Source organism: Opisthocomus hoazin, chromosome 6 (genome assembly GCF_030867145.1).
Source record: "Opisthocomus hoazin isolate bOpiHoa1 chromosome 6, bOpiHoa1.hap1, whole genome shotgun sequence".
In the NCBI taxonomy this organism is placed as follows: Eukaryota; Metazoa; Chordata; class Aves; order Opisthocomiformes; family Opisthocomidae; genus Opisthocomus; species Opisthocomus hoazin.
This window is the reverse complement of record NC_134419.1, coordinates 65,456,640-65,480,250: the sequence shown is the minus strand read 5'-3', so window position 1 is coordinate 65,480,250 and position 23,611 is coordinate 65,456,640. Positions and strand designations below refer to the sequence as shown.

At 44.3% G+C, this 23,611-nt stretch overlaps 1 protein-coding gene across 2 annotated transcripts in view; it reads right to left on the bottom strand.

Annotated features, from left to right (window-relative positions):
• SUFU (SUFU negative regulator of hedgehog signaling) overlaps positions 1 to 23,611 on the bottom strand; it is a 100,617-nt gene that overhangs the window by 54,404 nt on the left and 22,602 nt on the right. For both annotated transcript variants that reach the window (XM_075423626.1, XM_075423627.1), the window contains exon 3: positions 16,783 to 16,919. In XM_075423626.1, the coding sequence (XP_075279741.1) occupies positions 16,783 to 16,919 (137 nt within the window). The remainder of the gene's footprint in view (positions 1 to 16,782; positions 16,920 to 23,611) is intronic.

Genomic DNA, 23,611 nt, shown 5'->3' with positions numbered 1-23,611 from the left:
TTAAGCTGTTCTAATTAATCAGTTAGATAAATCCATCTGGTCAGTGTGCTATGGGTTCTGAGCTGATACTGCACAGAGTGGGAGAAGCTCGAAGTGCAATAACTACTAAGTGTGCTCAGTTTTGGGAAAACAGCAGCTCTACGGCACTCACGTCCTTCAAACACAAGTTTCTGTGTTCCTCTCGTTTCTGCAGAAAGCCAGGCCATCATAACACGGTCACTTTTTTCTGCGAGATGTGCAAGACACTGCTGCAAGAAACAATCCTGCCTGTTCTCCTGAGAAAGCAGTGGCTACCTGGATCACCTCCTCGAGCCAGTAACGTTGCTTAGCTACGCTAGCGCAACGCTTGGCACTTCTCTGCTAGCTTGGTCTAAAAAAAATACATCCAATAAATTTGCAACAGTGTGTGGCACTGGGGATGCTGGCACGCAAACGAGATGACCACATCCCTCACATGAGCCAGGCCTAATTATCTGCATCACTCAGCGGCTTGAAAACTCGCTGCTCTAAGGGGTACAAACCTGCGTTTTGTATCCAACTGTGAGATCTCAGCTAAGCTGCAGGCAGCGAGTCACAGACGTCAGAGAAATTCTGTATTTGAGGGCAATGCAACGAAGGATTTCGACTCCATGACTTCAGGGTGCGGGAATGTTAAAAAGGTCCCCAGTGAGTTCCTGACCAGCATGACAGTGATGCAGCCAGACGTTTAAATTGAATGCAGCTTATCCGGTACTTACAGAAACAATGTAATTTATTGCATTGCTATCACCCCATACATGGTCTGTATAATTTATTATATAAATGTATTTTCTCCAACACGTTTTTAATATACACTCTGGTTTTGTTTAAAAAAGAAAAGGTAATCTGGCAATCTGTCACAAGTAAGATTTGATGTTGTTTTTCAGTACCATTTTGCAGACTGAACAGCTAGAATTAACTGAGAGAAACTAAGGGTAGACACAGAATCCAATACTGAAATGTATTAGCTATATTTTTCACCAGAGCTACTTAATATATCTCTTACTAGCTCAATAATGGATATAAGCATGCATGCAAAGATGTAGCTATAACAAACCAATACAGAAACTAAACATGAAAATCGTGCCTAAAAATCTCAAAGTAATACTGTTATTACAAGTCATTACACAGATGCAAATTAAAAAAAAAAAACAAAAAACAAAACAGAGTATAAAGAAAAACACAACATTCAGACTCATTTGCCAGCCACATTAAATAAAATAATCTAGGGATAATCAGATTAATGCTAAATTCAGTCTGTCTACTTGGTTTCCTAACTTCCAAAGGACTGTACACACACATTGGTGAAGGGCAAAAACAATTGTGATATAATCTGCGGGGCCCACCGGCAGTTAGTTTATAATTTCATTTTCAACTCAAACTGAACGTGTTTTAAGAACATACAAATAGAATCCAAGCCATGACATATTTGCATGAGATTAAAAAAATGCTTTTCCTCCCTGTTTTCCTTTTTCAGTTCAGTTCTGCTGCCCTGATCTCCTGCCTGGGAAACAGGAACTGCCCCAGCCCGGGCACTCCAGAGAGGTGCAGATTCACACGGTGCGGGTGCCTGCAGCAGACAGCAGCACAGACAAGATGCCTGAGGAAGAATTAAATCCCTGGAGTACAATCAAACAATAGCTCCACGGCAGGGATTCAAATTGGGCTTTTAGAAACAAGGGGCCTAGGAAAAACGTTCTTTTAAAAAAGAAGAAAAAGGCATGGAAAAAAACAGATTATCAGTACTGTAAGGACTGCTTGACCTCTGAAGTCTGAAGATCGTTTCAGAAGAGTGATGCAGATTTTTTTTTTTTTTAATTGATAAGCAGGTTGAAAATGCAAAGTTGATCACTGCACAGATCCAGGTTGTTAAGCCTACAAAATTAACAATCCTCTCAAAAGAGCTCCATCAATTTATGCAAGCATATATGAACTTCTTTGATCCTTTAAGTCCCCTGGACTGAAAGCCAGGTGATGGGGCCAGATCGGGCCTTCCCGTGCCTCCCCAGGGTACATCAGCAGCAGGACAACATGATTCCTCACTCCTCCGTGCCCTGCTCAGAGCCGCCACTCACCCCTGCTGACAGTGGGGTGGCGGAAAACATGTCTCACTGTACTGTGGCTCCCGCTGGTGGAGTTACAAATCCTGCTCTTCTTATCACAAAGTAGATCCCAGGAACCTGGATGCCTTATGTGACATTGGAGGGTGTAATATTTTAGCCAAAAAAACAAATGCTAAAATGCTATCATACAATAATCAATTTGGTCCTGGGCCTCCTCTGCCTCTTCTGTGTTCCAGGATGTTTCTTTCCGTCACTTACACATCTACGTGTCTGGCTTGCTCCTTCTCCCTGCCCATCTCTACGCACGTATACAATTTCCATGACTGCAGCCTCCGGGAATTTCTCACGCCAGCTCCCAGCGAGCGACTCCCGTGCCCAGGGCACGCTCCCACCCTCCGCGAGTGGTGGGCCCCCTGTCCTCTCCCTGACTCCGCACAGCCTGCTCCGCCAACCACCTCCTCCCACGCTTCCTCCCGTCCCCATGCTTCGTTCAGCTCCTCCAGCCTCCTCCTCGCAGCCTTCTCCATCCCTCACAGGCAGCAGAGGCAGGAGCTGGCACAGCCATCGTGCTTGGCAGCCCCTCGGCATAAGCGATGCCCCGGGCAGGATGCATCTCCCGCATCTCCTGCCTTGCTTTTGCAACAACATGGTTCTCACCTGTCTGCAGATTTATCTGCCTGGCTCCCTCCCACTGGGAAGGAAGGCTGGAGGAAGTCATGGCAGCATGAAAGGACTTACCTGGTGCTGCAGAGAAGGAGAACGAACACAGATCCCAGTTGCTCATTCACAGCCCTGCAAAACTCTCCTGCTCCAAGCTCTTGCTCCTCTACACCCCATCACTCAGACCCATCGCCCTTGGGTGCTGAAGGGCTGGGCTCTTCTGACAGGCAAGTGGGACAATCTTCTCCTTACCCTCTCCATCCCCCAGCCGAACAACAACAAGGGAGCAGGAGTGATGCATTTGCTAGATCACGAGCTCCAGGCCAGGCGAAAGACCCTTCTTTCCCTCCTCTGTCCAACTGCGTCACCACCAGCTTTTTGCATCCTTCACCTGTGCAACACGTGCTTTACAGCTCCCTTTCAAAGGATCAAATTTATGTCTTCAATAGCTTCAGAAACTGAATAGCCTCAGGATGGGGTGGAGACCCAGGAGCGAGAAAGGATGTTATACAGCAGGATCTCTTATCAGATAATGACTCAGCTCAAAACATGTATTTAATGACAGCTAATTTACAGATCACGTGGTCCCATGTGGCCAATTTGAAGACATACTTGCCTTTCATTTAAATACACTGACCTGTGGTCTGGCCTGGGAAAGCCAGAATGTTTTATGGTTATGGAACATTCCCCAGCCAGGTGTGACTAGAACAAAGACTTGTACCCACAGCATTTCACAGCCTTCAGGTGTCCTCAGCGGGGGACAACTGCAACAGGACAGAAAACCTTTCCTGTTTTTGAACCTCCTACATACCTGCGCGTGCGGAAGCCACTAAGAAGGGTGGATGCTTAGATGGACACAGGAGCACCATGAGACTGTACAGTCACTCGTGATCTTCCCCTAGATATCTATGAGATGTTTCTGTCAAAGGAGCTTAAAAGGGAAGCGAAGGCTTTATCCTTCTCTGAAGGACCCAAAGCAGATGCAAGCAGCTTCTTTTAATAACCTTCACAGCACAGACATCTCACAGAAAGACTGCAACACTGAGCTAGGGTACCCCTTTTAGCAAAAGTTATTCAAGGAAGGGCAAGAAAGTGAAGATGGTCTGTGAGAAAACACCTATGGAGTTATCACATCGAAATCTCTTCAGAAAAGTTATCTAGTTAACCAGGCATTAGTTCTGGAGCTTATAATGGACAGGAAGGGTAGGGGTCTTTGAGAGAGCACTGAAGCATTTTTCTCAGTCGTTGATTATTTTCTCATGTATTTTCAGGAATTTAAAGCTTGTATAGGCCAAACTTTTGTTTTACTTTGGCAAAGCAGGAGGCCGAAGGGCAGGAAACAGAGGAACTTTGTATTCACACGTATTCGTGTAAAATACTAGTTAGGAATTGAGCTCTACCAACCCATTACAGTAGTGCAAGAGAAACAAACTTAGCCCAAGAGCTATATTTAAGGTTCAAATGCAGAATCACCAGCCTGTTTATGAAGTACCTTTTGAAACACCATCCCAAGTGTTGCAAGATGATTCCTTTAAGGCCCTGATTTTAAACCAAAAAGCAGAAGAGTCCACTTTCCACATGCTCTGGGCTGCCTCCAGCCTCTGAATATACTCTCTCCCCCCTCCCCATTTCTCTTCCCCACCAAGAACAAAACGTTTCCCCTGCTGTGCCCATTTGCTGCCTCCCAGCTGAGCAGGCTGCTGCAAAGGAGCCTTGCATGCGAGTCTGTCAGAAGTTGGTCTGTAACGAGCTCTGCGTACTGCCACTCTCGCAGGCAGAGTGAAGAGCGGGTTAGACAGAAAGCACAGTTTGAGCACCACTTGCTGCACAGATCTTCAATAGCAAGCGTAAGAAGGTGGGAATGTAACAGCGAACCCAACTCCCAGCTCAGTCCACTCTTCTCCACAGCTTCATGTAATGTGGGCTTGGCAGCTGTCAAGGGAAAAACCAGCCCCTTTCACAAGGCTACTCAGTACGCGTAACCTTCAAACTCTCCTCTGTGCATCCCGAACAACTGCACACAGGCAGTGGGAGAGGATGCTCCTGCAACTGCCCAACAATCCCTCTGTGTTGTGGCTTTCAGCTCCTCGACAGGAGGCGGCAATGTTATTCTGTGCAGAAGCCTTTAACTGTTAAGAGTAGCTGCTTCCATTTCCCAGAAAAGGCCGAGTGGGACAAAAACCTCATATATAAGACACCAAAGGACCTCACACCAGCAGGAGGGGGAGTTTTCTGCCTTCCCCGAGCTGGTTCCTTTGTCTTCCATTCCTCCTTCAGTACAGGGGATGAAGCCTTTGTCCCAGGCTGGGCTGACCGTGTGCAGTTTCTCCCCTGCTTCTCACCCCAGGAGTCAGAGACGCTCTTCTGAACAGCAAACTTCAGCAAGATCAGTTCTGATCCTGAGCTGCGGCCACTCAAGACAAACACGTACTAGGGGCTGTCACCCAAGCGTCCTGGCACGGGGCCTGATGGCTGTCCCCCCCACCGCCTTGGCTGTCGCCGCAGCCTCGCACCGAGATGTCACACAGGGCTCCACGTCCGTTTCTGTCCTCTCTCTCCCAGTGGCAGCCCACATGCGGTACGAAGGCTGAAACATCTCGTGCGTTTATGAATGCAACCACTTATCAGATTGACAAGCGTTGCTGCTTCGTCCATCCCTGACATTTGGAGGCAGCCTCAGGGCACGTGGACCGATGCAAAGCACAGAAAGAAGACAGGTCTTTTTCTTCCCTTTTTTGTTTTTTCTTTTTTTAAATAAACCAACTGAATGCACTGTATGGAACAGCTGGAAAGCAACGAGCCAAGTTCAGGTCCCTGGCAGGAACAGGACATGAGTTGACAGAATTAAAAGGGACAGCATCAGTTGAAACCCAGCCAACTCAAACTGGGCCTAAACCTACTTTGTCTAAATTGCAGTAGCAGCTAAAAACAAGCCTCCTCTTTCAGGCAGTGCTGAGATCCCTTGCTTACTGCTTAGAAATACTATGCAATCAGTAAAGCAGTCCAGGGAAGACAGCTTTCCTTCTATTTCACCAGTCTTTTATAAGGAACAAAGACTTTCTGTGCCTCTGCTGCTGGCACAAAGTCTCTCCATGCTTTAGTGTCAGCCTACCCTTTGGGGCCAGAGAAGGTCAGAGACCTGTTCTCAGCTGAGAGCTGGAAGTCGGAGAGACGACAGTGGCTTCCATGACAAGGTGCAGGAAGTACCCAGCCTGACCCACCAGTCCAGACAAACTGCAGGAGAGAAAAAAGTCCAAACTCCATGAGATTAGGAAGGTAGAGAAGAAAAGGCTTTAATTTATATTACATAGCTAGCTCACTGACAATATAAGCCACAGACTTTCCATCCTCGAAGGAAGGAGTACAGGTATCCTCAGAAACTCCTGGTTTCCCAGTCACGCTTCCCTACTGCTGAACTGCAGACTGGGAGGAAGCTGGAGGAGCCTCGTGCACAGTCCAGGTTCACACCACCAGCGCTGATGAAGCAAAAGGCAATGTCACACAGCAGTGGTGTTGGTCCCCTCTCCTCACGTTCCTGAGAAAGTGTCCAGCACTTTTTAAACCTGTCCAGAAGGTTGCAGGGGCTTTTCTATCACTGCAAAACGAATTTTATGGGGAAGAGACCCTCCAGTGTGGCACAATGTCTCAGCAAGTCCCAGGCAAAGGCCAGAAAGATGCTACCCAGCAAAATCAGCTGAACTAAACAACTGCCAGCTTGTCCCATCGGCAGCTGAAGAAGTGACAGTGCTCCAGGGCAAAGGGCAGGACTGAGCCTGGTGCTGGTGTGCCTCCAGTATTGCAAAGGGGCAGCACCCTGCCTATTCTGAACAGAAAGAGAAGCAAAGTTAATTTAGTCGGCTAAAACCGAAGGTCATGCAACTCCATTTACGCTGCCAGGAAGAAGGAGAACAGGGGTGAACCACCCATGCGGTGGCATAACAGCACCCGGTGGCATTCACCGCTGTGTTCCTGCTCTGTGCCCTCAGCTGGTTTACCACTGACCTGGAACCACTGTGACCGAGACAGGACTTCTGCAGAGGAGGGACAGGCCACCACGTGTGTGCTTGTCCACAGCCCGGGAAGCCTCAGCCACTGCAAAGTTCCTCTCTAACAACTGGTGAGCCCATGCCTCAACACCCAGCAACAAAATGGAGCTGGGTGTGCTGCCCTGCCTCACAGCTGAGAATAAAAGCATTGGACTCCAAAGCTCCCAAAAATTACAGTCATACAAACAGACAAACAATATTAGGCTTTGCAAGCGTGCAGAGAGGAACTGCATTAATTTCATCTAGGGAACCCAGAAGCACCCCTGCACGCTGACCCACGCACCAGTCCCAGTATCACCAGTGCCAAGACCCATCCTCTCCCTCCTTTCCAAGTGAAAGGCTCCCTCCACAGAAGAGCCTGGATGTCGCAGACAGTCAATATTGCTACGCTTATTCCCTAGAGACCCCTGCTAGGGGTTGGCAAGACCCTCTTACCATTGAAAGGAGGCACTGGAAGATTACAGTTGCTTTGGGAGGGTTAAAAGAAGAACTATGATAATGTCTTCCAATGAGCTCTGCTGGACCAAACCCAGAGCAGTCACAGAAAAAAACCAAAACAGATTAGGGAAAAAAGTTTGATGCCAAACACTAAACAGCGAGAAGGCTTCCTGAGGCTTGCCTGGGAGTTGATACATCAGGAAAGCAGATAGGCATCCAGCTGCCCCATCCTTCAAGCACACTCAAAGAAAAAACACATAAAGTCACACTGCAACGCTAATGTCTCTTCTCCGAGAGCTCAGATACATGATCAAGTTAGCACAGATTACAACTGCACACACGGGCCGAGGCTGGCACGAGGCAAGCTGTCATTTCTCGTGAAGCCAAGGCAGGGCTTCCTGCAGCTGGCACTGCCTTGCATGCCGGCTGATGGGTGCACACACACACAAACACACACAGAGCGAGCAGAGCTGCTGCAGCACGGTGAGCCTTGTCTGGCTGGACATGCATCAGGTACCGGGCACTCAGCTTCAGGCAGGGCAGGGTGATCAGGCAGTGCCAGCAGGCAAGCTGCAACCCTTGAGCATCCCAAGCAGTAACAGCAACAAGACGGTAAGAGCAAACCCGGTCCCAGCGCAACCCTGGAACAGTATTTCAAGGGAAGATGCATTTATGTGCCTACAAAATGTCTCCTCTTAGAGTCATCCTTTCTGCAGACAAAAACGTTTTCCACGAGGTCTCTTCAATGTTGTCTGTCTGATCAAAAGCTTTGCAGAACAGACGCTTCTCTCTCTGGATTACTAGCAGTGCTGCATAAGCTTTATTTGTGATCGACAGGGGGGAGTAGAAAGGGCTGGGTCCATCTGCAGCCAGCACTTCGCTGCAATGCCTATCAGGACAATTTACAAGAGTTGTATTTGCTGATTCCCTCCCCAACAACTCCAGAGTCTCCAGGCAGCTTCGGGGAATGCCAACAACAGGTTGGAGACCCAAGCACGAGCTCGACAGCTGCCTGTCATGCCCGGCATGTCAGCCAACCACTCCACACACAAGCAACCGGTTTGTTTTATCAGCCAGCATGTCGTCTGGTACCAGCCACAGCACGTACGTCCCAGCTGGAAGCTCAGGGATGCGACAAGGCAGGCTTAGGAGATGGGGGGGAGGGATGGGAAATATTGGGGAGGTGAGCTCACAGGCAGCCGTATGGGGAGAGGTGGATTTATCGCAGTGGAGCGGGACGTAGCGGGGCTAGCACACAAAGATGTAAAGGACCAGGCTTGATCTGTGCTGGTGCTCACAGAACAGCTTGTTTTATGGGAAAAAACATCTAAGAGGAATTAGGCTAAAACCCAACCAATTTCTCATGGACCACTGAATAACTATCAGATGATGAGAGCTTTTGGCCATGACAAACTTGGGTTAAATTGGAACCAGTGACTTAATGTTTCCATACCCCTTTGCAGAATAAAGGCATGCAGCCTGCGCACTTGGTTGAGTACTGTTCACCTACAGCAAACAACCAGCCAGGAGGCTATTTTATAAACTTTACCATGCTACAGTTCCAGTGTTTGCACAGCAGAGTTCACTATGAAACAGGTTCTGTTAAAATGAAATTGATGTTGACTTATACTTCTTTGTAGAACTAAAAACCACAGTTAATCCCCCCCATTTTTAATCTAAAATCCTGGAATACTACAGAGGAGCCAGGGCCAGCTCTACACTGGAAACTGGTCAATATTACAAACAGATGATAGAAAAGAAATATGTATTTTACAGAGCCATAGCAACCAGAAGAGAACAATAAATCAGCCTGGGGTTGAAAAAAAAAACAAAGGCACAATCAGGGAAAAATATATATGAATTGCTAGGAGATTTTATTTGGCTTTAGTCATCGTACTGGGAAGAAATAAACACTGTTTTACAAACAAGTTAGACATGCCTCATTCGTATTCAAGGAAGCAAGGAGTTTGTTTTGGGTTTTGCTTTTTTTTCTTTTTTTTCCTTTCTCCTTTTTAAACACAGAAATTGGCCTATGCCAAAAATGTCTGAAAACATGTTGGCAAGGAAAGAGTCACTGAGGCTACCACACTGAAGCTTTCTGGACTCCAGAAGATCTGAAGATGAGGTCTAGTGGTTACGCCAGGGCAGCAGGTGTCAAGGTATCTGCTGGCTTAATGGCTGCAGGTCTGCAACCCCAGCCAAACCACTTCATCCCACTGAGTCCCATTGCCAGTGTAAAAGATATACTGCCTGTTAAACACAAAGTGCCTCCATGGCTCAGAGTAAACTTGAACCAGATGGAAATTGCTGAATAAGAGCACATCTACACCTGCAGTCCTCACAACTCCTGTAATCACCTTTGTTCCCCAAAGGGGAAACCGAGGCACACAGAGCTGGCATAACACCCTCAGATTGATGCAGCTGGCCAATGACAGGCATGAACTGCGTACGTGCTTCCTCAAACTATGGATAAGCTGTCAGACAATAATTTCTACCCGAAGAACGCATGACATGTCAGAAATAGCTCAGGATGGCTAGACATACCTCATTTTGGGCTTGCTTTTCAGCCTGGCTGCCGAAGGCTTGCGTGGCTGTGCTGCCTTGGGCACTTGCACACATCAGTCAGAACCATCCTCCATTCCAGTAACTTTGTCACAATGCAAGTCTGCAGGCCAATTTCCCAGAGGACAGAAGCTCACAGATACTAAGTTCCTAAAGGTTTCACAGAAATAACTGAAGGGCAAGAGAAGGTATTTCATACCTTATCTTCTGAAAATGGAATCCCTCGCCGTAACAGTGCAGAGGGGGCAGACATGCCAAGAGAGGTGTTTGTGGTGAAAAATCCAACACAACAATCAGCTATAGCTAGTTTGGTCGTTGTTTTGACACGTTTTTATCAACGTGTGTAACTTGTCCTGTACCTGCTGGAATTAGCTGTCCAACACACTTTTCAGAAATAAAGTAATGAATTTTCTAAGGAATAATTCATGTAAGCAAGTTTCTCCTGAAGTAATCAGCTGAAATCTACATTAAATTACCACTGAAAAATTGCATCTTGCATGATTATTTATTCTGCTTGTAGATTTTGTTACTACTGTTTTGCAGTCCCCAAGATACAAACAGCTCCCTACTCATTAGTAGTCAAAGGTTAGATATTAAAATTCAACTTTAATTAGCTGACTTCAAAACTCACATGTAAATATCTTTCAGTAATCAGGAAACTATGATAAAAGATCAATTATGTATTTACGGAACCATAGAAAATTATGTTCAGAAGACCTGAAGAGGAAGCCGAGTCAGTCAAGATTTATTTCTAATATACAGAAGACTCAGAAGGCTCCTACTCTGCCCTCACCTAAAGGAAGAATCAACCCTTCCTGACCAATATCCATGCAGAATAGTTTGACTTGTTCTCAAAGCTATGCAGCAATGAGGAATCTGCAGCTATTCCAGTGCTTCACTGCACTTATCATTCAAAAGTTTTTCCTAATCACAAAGCCTAAGCCTACCTTACAGAAATTTTAGTAGTGATGGGCCTCTCATACCCCCAGTAGGCACACAGAAGAATTTATTACTTTTTTCCCTACAGCAACCTTTTGCATATTTGAAGCCTGTTCTCACATCTTCCTTCCATCTTCTCTTCCTTAGACTAAACAAATATAACTCTTTTGATCATTCCTCCACAGGTCCTATCTTCTGGACCTTTGGGTCATTCTTACTGCTCTCCTCCAGACTCTCTCCAACTGGGATGCATCTGACTTCAAAGTCTTTTGCCCAAAACAAGATACCGTGCTCTCCCTTTCCCTTCAATGTGTTGCCAGCAGCGTAGGACTCTGTCATATGCAATACACAGAATAATTCTATTTATACACCAGAATAATTTTACTTCTATCTCAGCATGAAGAGAGAGTTGGCTTAGGTATCGCTCCTTGGTGATAGTAACTCCATATTGTTTTCTTCTCCTGTCAGAACTGGTGCCTTTCCCCAGCGGATAATTGTGCATTGAATTATTCCTGTGTAAGAACAGGACCTTGCACGTGTTGCACCTCCCTGACCTTACTGCACATCGACACTTCAGACCATTTCCGCAATTTGCAAAGGTCGTTCTGAATTCTAGCCCTCTGTGTCACAGTGCTTTGCTGTGTCTGCAGATTTCGTCAAGATACTCTGCATTTCATCATCGTGGTCAATACCAAACTGCACGAGCCCTAGGACTGATTTTAGAGGAATCCAGACTCCACACATCTTTCGTGGTTGGTGACTACACATTGACATTTACTCAGAGTCTAAATATCCAACCCGCACTGCATCCCTCTTTCTGCAGTTATCATCAGAATCGCATCTCCTCAGCTCGCTCACGTACCTGTTGGAAGGAACAATGTCAAAAGTCTCACTAGTATCAAGGTAACCAACATTCACTGCTTCCCATGGTGACTGTTAATTTGTCACAATTGATTTGTTCCAATTTACTCTTGCTAAATCCACGCTGGAACATCCATTATTCCCTGGATGCTTTCTAGATGGCTTGTTTTTCCTAGTGGTTTTTTAAGACCTGAAGTTTGATTGACCAATTAGAAAACTCAGGTATTTGCATTTTTGGGGTTTGTTCTGGTTTTGTTGGGGATTTTTTTTGTTGGGGGAGATGGGGGTGAAGAACAGCACTTGCCATTTTCCAGCCTTCTGTAACACTACCTTGTCCCCCTGCAACGGCAAGGGCTCAGACTGCTCAGGCTGACACATTCTGGGGTCAATGTTACCAAGCTCAGCCAGCCTGCAAACCTCTAACTAATTCATGGACATTGTCTTAATACCTCTGAGCAATTTTCATGAGCTAGGTTTCCCACTACAACTCATGCATTGTGGAGAATATAACCATGACATAAGCTATACTGTTATATCTTTAGGCTCTATGCATGACGAGTTTTTCCTGACAATTTCTCCAAACCTGTACCTTAGAGATGCAGCTGCTTCTTTCAGGCCAAGAAACATGGAAGCAGCAAGAACTCATACACACAAGACATTTGCTTCTATGCTACACCAATATATTGCCCTCACGATGTGTATCAGGCAGGCCCTTGAAAACAACCTAACTTTACCTCAGAGGGAAAAAACAACACACAGATCTTAGTTTCAGAAAAGCACAAACCATGGCCTCTATACTGATCAAGCGTCATAATACTGCAGTACCTAAAGAGTTAATAATTGTTAACAAGCCCCAGATAAGCTTTGTGTAGGAAGAGCATTTCTTCCTCTTCATTTGAACTGAAGTATAAATTTGTTCTACCGCGAGATGTTCCCAGTATACCCATGAACCGTGACAAGCCAAGGTCACCGCACTGTGCAAAGTTTCATTTTCAAGGTTTGCAGGTTTGGTTTTTTTTAAAACTAAAAATAACAGAGTTGGAATTTGTGGTCATGGTCAAACAGTGATAAAATTAAGAACAGATAAAGCCACAAATAAAATTTCTTGAGACTTGCATGCCTGGTTTTGTTGAAGGAGGGGAAGTGCTGCCATTTAATCAAAAGCACAAAGCATCAAGTGTTTGTTACAGTGAACAGAGAAGCCAAGGCTCGAAGAGGTCTGAAATTCAACGCAGGAGACTGCTTTTCTAAAGCACAGCCACAGTGCAGGAGAGACGGAAACAAAGGAACACAACATTCATTTGCCTAGAAGTGTTTGTTACAAAAAGACATCACTTGCAATGAGACATGCTTCATAACTGCAATACACAGTCATTATATTTAGGACGGCATTAGCTGCTAGATGAGTTTTCAACTTGGTAATCACCATCTGAAAATGCTTGGGCTCAGCAAGAGCGTAACTACACCCTACTCTCCCTACTCTCCCCCAACTTCAACTGGACCCAGCAAAGCACATCTATGATAACCAAAAAGTTGGCTTGTTATTCAGGAGATAAGAATTTAGCTCTTAGCATAGCTTTCAAAGTAAACAATCTTTTGACGTGCGAAAGTGCTTGGACCCTATCCAAAACGTTCCTGCCAGTTTTATTTTTTCTCTTTCTTCTTGGTTTGTGAGTGGATTCATAAGCACTACTTAAGTTGTTTCGGTTCATCAAATGTTTCTAAGGCTATTTTGGAGTATTAAAGAGACTCCACAGATTTTTTTTAAAAAACAAACTGAAGACGACAACATTAAGGTGCATACACCAGAGTCAAACTGCGCTTATCACTGGAGCATTTGTCAAATGTTCCAAGTGGCACAGTCAGAAAGAACTTCAGCAAAAAGAAACCTTTCATCATGTAAATCAATGCTGTCATGCCACAGCCTGCCTAATGCCCAGTGGGCTTCAGAAGAACCACTCCTTCAAACACTTCACAGTTTTAAAGGTCTAACATCTGACCAGAGAAGTCTTGTAAAAGACCAAGCAAAAAGATGATGGCAGAAGCTCACTTGGCTTTGCAGAGTGGACACATTAGACTGGGGGAAAGCCTGCTAGGCAGAACAAAAATAACACTGGGTGCCTGATCACCCAGGGGTGATGCAAGGGAAGATGTGGGAATTGCTCTGGAGACTGCCAGCCTGAGCAGGGCAGATTGCAGGAGTAAAGCAAAGCAAAGTGGGACATGTCAGATGTAGCAGAAGGACTGGGGACTCTGCAGAGCAATGGAGTGAGCAAGCTTACACCAAATTACAAAATGACTGCATCTAGCTATGCTCAACTGGTATTGCCCCGAGAGATGAATAAGAAACATGACAGAGTCTGCCCCATTACAAGTCTTATTTTTAAAAGCATCCCCTTGTTAGGATTAACGTGACGTCTATGACTAGCCAGAAGATTTTAGCCTGAGAAAGTTCTTATTCAAAAAGACACTGACAGACAAATTTGCACTAATATAAAACTAGAGCGTGATCACTTGCTGCAAAAGAATACAGTTTCCATTTACACCGGGCAAGGAATGGTTGGTAATACTCGGTGACAGCACACAGCTGCTTGCTGAAGGGCATGAAGCTGTATGGAAAAAAATCCAACTCTTCTGTGATATTTTAAGGGGCCGCTGGAGGTCTCTCACTCTGACTCCTATCTGAAGTGGAGCCATCACCAGTGCTAGATCAGGGTAATTGTATCCTTATTGAGCCAAGTCCTGAACCTTTTCAGGAATGGAGATCCACTGCCTCTCTTATAAACTGTTCCCTGTCTTTTGCCACCCTCCTTGCGAACAAGTTTTCCCTCAAGCCCTTCCAGAACCTTCTGTACTATTATTCAGAGCTGTAGCCCCTCGTATTATCTAGGACTTGGCCTCACAATTTTTTAACTATCCTCCCAGCAGCCACAGGCTCCCATTAGATCAGCCTGCACCTTCACAGGCTGAACCAGCGCTGCTCCCTCCAGCTCCCCTCACAGCTTATGTGCTCCAGGACCCCAATCACCCAGAACTCTCTCCAGTTCTTCAGAACCTCTTAAACCAGGAGGCCCAAAACAGGACACAGTATTTTAAGTGATGTCTCCCCAGTGCCGTGCTGAAGAGGTAATAACTTCCCTCAATCTGCTGCTCATGCCCTTCCTAAGGTAACCCCACATGTGGTTTGCTTGTTGCATGATGAACAGAGTTGGCTCCTACTCAATTTTACATTCAAAGAAAGAAGTCCATTTATGATTCACACTGTGGGATTTTTAATAATGTAAATTGAGAGGTAAACAACCAGAGGCTAGAATCCATTAACGTTTATTTGAGCAGTGCCTTTAAAGAGTCATGGTGGTCAGAAAGTCAAAACCAGCACAGATAAGCAGAGGATAATACTGGAGGCCCTTAGTAGTTCACGTCAGGCTGATATGCATGGGCACTATCGCTCTTTCCAGTCCGAAAACAGTTCATTGGCTTTGAGGTCAGAAAGGTGAGACTACATTAGTGTAGGAAACCAAACGAGGAAAGCCTCTGCCCGGAGTGCCAGCTTAGTCACTGAGAAGTTTGTCCTGAAGTACCCTACCAAACCCCAATTCACTCTGCAGACCTCTCACCCATGGAAAGGGCGAGACAATCAACCAACTGCTATAGAGAGGCTGCTTAACATGCAAATAGAAGGCACTGAAACTACTCTATTAAAGGAGATAGTTATCAGAACTGACTCTGGACTAGAAAATTTAAAAGGCTCCAAAAGGGATCTTATATGTAAGAGAAGTTAACACAAAATACGTTATTTCATATCTAAGAGGGAGACTGTAGACTCAGATGTTTTCTTCAGACCCTGCAGTCAATACACAGAAAATGTAAGTATGAATTCATCACTGCATGATCAGTATCAAAAAGCTACCATACAACACAATTTAGGCAGGACAGGAACCCCAAATAATGGCAAAAATGATTGACAGTCATGTGGATTTAGTAGCTTAAGAGTAGCAAAAATCAAGATAGAAAGCAGAGCCCAAATTTGGATGGCAACTGGCGAAGATAACTACACAGCAAAGGTTGCAAAAAAACAAAAGCTTATATCATTTTAAACTGCAACATGAGACAAGAGACACTCCCTATATGAAGATAAGCAATAATTTGTGGTGACGACACTGGTCTCTGTCAGTCAATATTTAGAAAAAACAACCCGTGAGAGTTGCCACTGCCTCAGAGATTTGTCAGAGGTTAGCAGAGCAATTGTGTTTTCACCCAGACCTTTCCTCTTTGAGAGTCAGCCAGCTAACTGAAAACCAGCAATAGAATCTGAAGTTACTGAGCAATTATTAACCAGTAGCGCAAGCGCCAAATGTTACAAATTCAATAATCATTGATTTAGAAGGTACTTCACCTGTAAAGGACCTCAAACTAGGTTAAAAAAAGTTCTTCAAATATTTTCATTCAGATCTTGTGATGCTGGAGAGTGCCTTTCAAGTACAGTATGCACTCAACCATTCCACAGGTCTTCATGTGCTCACGCTACAAACTAACATTCCATCCACTGGTATAAACACAACCCAGAAAGAGTATGCAAGAGGACGTTTTGTAGACACCCTGGTTCTCAGTTTTCCAGCAAGTCTCCATCTGCATTAATGTTTCCCGATTGCTAATTCTTTGGCCCTCTCAGCCTTGACATCCCTTATGACTTTTACATTTTCTCATCTCAGCAACTCCTTGTTTACATACGTTGCTGCCACTCAGCTGCAGAGGCGACGGGAGAAGATGTGCTTGTGAAGCAACTGCATCTTTTTTGGAAGTCACAGCCCTTCTGCTGGGAAGCGAGACCTTACCAGATAGGTGCTCCTCAGCCATTTCAGGATACACAAATGAGGTTTTCTTACCAAGAGAAGGCAAAATCTACAATGCAGGAAAGCAACAAAGAACCACTAGCCAGACCTCCTACAGTTACTAACTGTTCTGTCTCTTCAGCTTTTCAACATTAAGGATTTGGAGTTACCTGAACAGCAGTTGGGCTTTGTCCCCAGCAAGCTGGGCTGGTGGAAGGAACACACTCTTTCAGGTTCCCACACAAAGGTAATTCCCAAGATTTGATCGAGTGCCAATGAGACAAGTGTCACACCGTGTAACAGATGTGAGCCTTCAGAACAAAAGCAGGAGAAAGTGAGGCAGCGTATTTCACCCTGCAGTACCTGACTGGAAGACGTATCTGGCTAAGCCTTGCATTAACTCTGCTGGCCAGGTAGGTGGTGCCGACTCCCCCGTTTCTCTCTTTAGTCGAAACGTCAACTCAAATCCGAAACCGCTTGGTCCATCTGTTCCGGTAAACCTGGAGGGAATTGAAAATGAAAAAGTCATAACATACTGCTTGTAACCAGAGCAGGCTTCAAAATTACAACCATTGAAAGTTGATGAGTGTTCTCCTCATAGAAAATGCAAGTTTAGAAATACTCTTATTTTGGTCAACTCTAGCTCAAATGGCATAACATTGTTAGGTTAGCTGATGGAATACAATTTCAAAGATAACTATCATAGTAGTGTTTTCAGTTACAATAAGGTAGTCTTGAAACCATGACATCTTTCCTGGGACCAGTGGGATTTTCAGCACCCTGGAACTGTTTTTAAAACATCATTGTAAGTTTTGCACTGATAGGTAAATGGGAACACCAAAGAAAGTGCATAACAGAAAATAGCGTTACTCCACCCTTGTGAATTCAAATTTCTATACACTGAAAAGTGGGATGCAGCTGAAGTACTGGGTAGTAGGTCTCTGGGTTGAAACAGGCTGAAGATTTTGACGTACAGCACACAACTGCTGCATTGTGGATGGTCAGTGGCGGGGAGGGAAACAAGAAGATGCGGACAGGAAGTTAATAAACCCTCACACAATGCGCTAATTCTTATTTTGCTCCAATATATGTTCACACACATTCTCATTGTGAATCTAAGAGGACAACAGTGGAAAAGCTTTGAATATGACAACTACTGCTCAACAAACAACAGTTTGGCCATTTCCCTATTTGACAGAGACAGGTGCCAATTTATTTGGTTTGGTCAGACAGGGTCTACCCAGGAGAATAAAGTCATGTTAGAAGCATCAAAGCTATTTTGAAAAGGAACAAATAAAGGATACCACATATTATTCTTTGCTTCAACAAAACTAGTCCTTGAGAATTCTGTATTTTCTACTTATACATAAGGGAAAGCTCCTACTCCAAGTCCCCAACAGCTAAAAACACCACATTTGCCTGTGAAAAATCAGAAACCTTGTGGACAAATACGTAAGCTTGCAAACTTGAAAGCAAGCTGGGGACATCCATGTCCTTTCTACCACTGTCAACACATCCCTCACCCGTTTGCTGTGGCTGTTCCACAGATGCAGAGGAAAGAAAGAAGGATTCATACTGAGCATAACAACACCAGAAGCTTTCATAAAGCAGCATCATTCTGCAAGTTCAGATCTCCAACACCTGCAGCCATTGGCAAATTCTCTGGAGAAACTTTGCAAATGTCTTTAATGCTGGTACCTTGCTGGCGCACATGAAAGACACAATGCACAAAGCGTTAACATTGTGCTATTTCTAAAAACAGCCGAACAGAGCAGTCAGGAAAGTGATGAGAGCACTTTCCATTTGAAAACACAACTCACCAGCAGTGTGGGGACCGGCTCCAAGTGCTGGACGGATTGCTCCACTCGTAAGGAGCATGAAACAGAAACGCTTTACAGTGACCTTGCCTAATGACAAGCGATTGAACTTCAGCATCGATGCCACTCCTACATCATGCAATGTAACTTTATTTGAAGATTCTTCAAGGAAAGTTTGATTGTGCTAGACTTTCAAATGACGTAACAAATGCAGTTAAGAAACGTACCCAAGGCCAGAACTAAACTATGGCACAGCCCAAAGAGATAACAACAGCTGTGACTGAAAACAAGAGAGCAGGTACTGAAAGTCAGACAGACATCTACAACAAAGGGGAGTAAACAATACAGCAAATAAAGACTTTATTTCAGTACTATAAAAAGATACAAGTGTGTCCATTTTTTGTTTCCCTCCATATTAACCTCATCAAATTATCCTTAACAAAGAATTTGAGAATTCTATAATGTGGAAGCAAATCCTCTACGAACAGACAATGCAATTCAGAATGGTCAACTGGTACATATGAAACCTTTTATAGGAAACAAATGTACCTCTATGCAACAAGTCAAATAATGACGTTTGGTTTTTAAACAAAGCAGGAGCTTACTGAATAACCAGCCAGCCAGGGAGCGGAATCTGGATGTGCAGTGAAACCTGTGTTCTGCAATCATGCATGCAGGTCTACCAAAACAATTGGCACAGGATGGCGACGGCCTCACAGATGCCAAGTTGTACTTTGCACATTCAGCACCCCTGTAGTGTTTTATTAGTTTCACATATCAGATAGCAAAGGAAAAACAGAAATATTTCTTAAAGGGAGAAACAAAAACACTTCAAAGTGGGTAGTTTTCAAGGATTGATTCCGGGGAAAAGTATACATGAGAAACTGAAACACATTATGAACGGGTCAATTTTAAGAAGGATCAAAGTTAACAAAAAGCCTTCAAGCTGATCTTTCACAGTTAAAATTTCTGGAAAATAAGACGGCTCCCTATTGAATTTCCTCCTTCCAAGGCATGTTCTGAAACAACACAGCTTTACTCCTAATATGCATCAAGCTAGCGGTTAGTGGAGTTTTTTTTTCAAACTCCACAGATCTCTCTGCTTCACAGAAATAACTGTTCAAGAGCAGATCACACATGCTTTATATTGATCCATACACAAGTTACTGAGTAACAGAAGTCTTCAGGTGAGTATCCAAATTTAAAGCAAGATGAGCATTTAGGACAACACTGCTGGTAAGCAACACTCCAGTAGTCGCAAAGCAGTAAAACTAACCAGCAGTGTTACTTACATGTTTTTTTGTATAGTAGTGAAACAGACTGTAAAACAGAACAACTACTAGAAAATAAATAGAACAAAAGATAAGGAAGCAAGCAGTAAGTTACCTCCCTTGTAAGATTTAAAAAAAAAAAAATCCCTGAAGAATCAAAAGACGCATCTTCTAAAAAATATTCAAAGAATGCCGCAGCATACAATGCTTATAATTCTCAAATTCTCAAATTAACAGTTAAATCTTAGAAAAGTCCTATTTGCATGTAAGAGGTTTGTATTTAAAGATTAGATTTAAAATGTTTTTGAATAGTTAATGGTCACAGGTTGCTGAAAACATATTGCTTTGTTACAATGAAAATTTAAATATATGCAATTCACCTGTATTGTGCAGCTGTTTTGAAGTAACAGTCTATAAAGTAGAAGTCTTTGATCTGTTTAATTTTAGGTTGGTAATTTGTTTTTGAAGAAATTGTGACCCATGTGGCTTTAAAAGCTTGCAATTATTTCAAAAATCCTTTATGTTTAATTCACACAAGTGTTTCATAGAAAGAAATATTAATATTCAGAATGTAATTAGGATAGTCATTTTCAGTTAGCATTTGTGTGAAAGCTTTTGCTTTTTTTCTGCAGATAAAGTCTTGTATTTGAAAGCTGAATATAGTTTCAACAGCTGCAGTAAAATTTCTCTCAGTGAACAATGGACCATAACACAGGACCAGAGATTCTGGCCAAGGTTCAGGGGATGTACATGAGAATGGAGGCGGATGTGAGCTTCAGGAACTACATAAACCTGTAACCCTGCCACGTGTCTCTGACCCTTGGTCTCACAAAAATCACAGGGAAGAATTTGGTAGCCAAGTTACACACATTGACTTCTCTTACAGAAGTCCTTTCCACTAGGGAGTGAGCGATTATGCCAGTCCCGACTCCAAAACTTGTGAGGATAGGGATGCACCAGTCTGCTGGCAGAGAAGCAAGCAACCACAGCCAACAAACGTATGGGAAACAAATCTGCCCAGTAAGAAGCCCAAGACCTCCAGATACATGTGCCATACAACTGGAAGACTGAGCAAATGGCTCTTCATTCTCCATAACGATAAAGACACTCCTCCCTTATATCTGGGCTGTAAGCAGCTGCTCATACCCCCAAATCACCTGTGTCTATTTTTGTGCAAGGCCTTACCAACAAGAAAAAAGATGCACCTGTGAGAACCACGAAACCCATCCACGATGGGGAGCTAATAAAGTGAGATTCCCCATAAACAATTTATACCAAGATGTTCCATAACTTCCACGTGGAAACACTGGACTCCCACAGCAGCCGCCTCCTTGTAGGGTACATCCCCACTGCTTGGGGGTTATCTTAGGAGGCTGCCAGGGAATTGGACAAAAAAGTGTCACACCTTGCAGGCCTGCAAATGATCAAACTCATGCTCCTTCCCACAAGTTCCAAATTTTCAACAAACTTCCAGAAAACTCCACCACCTTCAGCCAACCACAGTCACCCAACAAGCGAAAGAAAAAATACAGTTCCAGAGGAGACAGACTGAATAAGCCTCTTTGCCACAGAAAACTGAGTGGAGAGGAGAGGATAACCCACAGATGAAAGAAACCCTACTACAGCACACAGAAGCCAGGTTTGCTCATGACCTCTTCCATCAACCCCTCAAGTTCAGAGCTATCCGCACCTGCATTAACTTGCTCCCTCCCAAGCAGGCAGCAAAGAGTCTGCAGCAGGTTAGCCCGACCCCGACTCCTGTGTCAGCTGCAGAGGCAGCAAGTTTTTATTACGTGCTTTTTGTTCTACAGAAGCAAGAGTCTGACACTATTTGGGGTCGGTTTCTTTGTGAGCTAGGGAGGTGGTGAGTAGAGAAATGGCGAACAGCTTTGGAGCTCGGTTCAGCATCTCAACACTGATGTGCTTTGCAGGTCATTTCTTCGGCAAAACAATTACAACGCAGCAGTCCAAAAGCACCTCAGCTTTACAGTAAGAGATGGAGTGTGTGCAGGAAGGAAACCTCAAAACTAATATTTTGTATCTGTGCGTGGCCCCAGGTACATAAACCGAAAACTGCAACACAGCATTAAGTTTCTGTGCTAACAGATCTGAATATTTCACATAGTTTGGTTTACGCCTTGGTTCTGCTGAACGCTGCAGTTTTGAGTGAAAGTTTCTTTTAAACACTCCTAAAATGCTAAGGGAAAAATCAAACAAAAAAAATCCATATTTTGCCCCAAAACTGAAGATACTAACTACAAAGAGACAGCACTGATCATACTGTGCCTGCCACCACTTTGCCCCTCCAACACAAGGGCACACCACCTTTAGAGCCAACACAATCGTAAAGCAGCTGGCTAAGTTTTCACAAAAACAAACACTGATGGAGAAATTCTTGGCTTGCCGCATGCCCACTGGCACACATCAGATAGTTTTATATTATGACTACGGCAGTAATGGAAGGCTCTGGTATCTGCCAAGTCAAATCCCACCCTATATTTAATACTAAAACCTTATTTTGTCACATGAACAAGAAATAAACCTTTTGAAAGCCAAGGTCATATATTACATGCCATTCTTTGGGTTAAAACTCCCTTTATCTGTTCAGCAAATCAGCTCAGCAGAACAGACCACATTGCAGCACTGCACATAGGCTGAAGGAACCTGGCTTGCTCCTTTAATGAGGTAAGAGTTTCACTGATCATGATATTTAGTTCCAGCAAAAGAATCCAAAGAAATAGAGGCCCCTTTATTGACAGAGCTGTGCGGCTGGGCCCCCCGAGCCCCCCGCCACCCTGCGCTCTGCCAGGGCCCCTCCTGAAGCCACACACAGAGAACTGAAAAGCTGCTCCCCTCTGCAGCGCAGCACCCAGGGCGTTTTTCACATCAAATAACCCAGCTTAAGAGGATCAAAAGCCAAACTGGCCCTTTTCTTTAAAAGCAGCTCTAAAAACCAGAGGCTTTTCAGTTTAAATCAAAGCTATTTGCCAAAGCAATTTTGTTCTCACTTTTGCAAGAAACGAGAGGTTTGCTTCACTGCAGTGCAAAATGGCCGTATTTCTAAAATTCTGCTTTTGAAAGGCACACAGCACTGGACAAGGAGCAGAGTGTACTAGGTGTTTATTTTCTGAGAGTTTGAGAGTATGTGCATATAAATATACTAGTTGTACCAATCCCTGAAAATCGGAGCTTAGGCAGGGAAATGTTGGCCCTTCACTACAATTATTTCAGCCAGGGAACGACAAGAAAGCTCTTTCAGGGTGTTTGGGAATAGTTAGAACTGCACTTTCAGCAGTCACAGCTCCACTCCCAGCAGCTCCAGGGAGAAAAAACCCAGGCCTCTTCTGGCGAGTGAAGGCAGGCTCATGGTACACTGGACTGACTTGTCACAGCTTCAGTTTTCAGCTCCATCACCACTATTTTGTGAAGCCATTTAAGGTGCCTTTTGCTTCAACTCCCTAACTGCATTTCCCCACATCTCCTACAAAGACAAAAGCTTCCCACTCTGCCACTGGTGAGCCACTTCAACGCTGTTTTGAAGGCTGCAGGAATACAGTATCACTACATTTCTAAGCCTGGCATCAGGAAGAGCTGCTATTACTTCCATCAGCAAGCAGTTTTAATTCTACCACACCACCACCACCACAAAAAAAAGCCACAGTCATTGTCAATCCATAGTTTTCAGTACTCCAGATCAGCGTAGGAGGACATTTCAGAAGTTTGAGAATATGGTTAAACCAAGCTGATGGGCAGTGCCCACCACTCTGCATGATGAGACCAAATGTCCAGCTCTCACTAGTATTTTAAGACTGCATAGCTAGTAACTATCCCAGAAGATTTTTCTATTAGCTAGCAAAGGTATTAGTTACTATTAGCAATACAGAGAACTGGTTAATCAAAAAGCATCAGGGTACTCAACGAATGACTTCACAGTTCCTCCCCGAGAAAAAGCCAGATGTGTACCATTTCCCTTTCACTGCCCACCTCTGCTTACAAACAAGCAACACAAAGGGTGGTCTCCTGCCTAAATCCCAAGAAGCAGCCTCCAGCAGGCTGTTACAGCCATTGAGTTGAACACCTTAGTGTCTCCATCTCACGGGAATG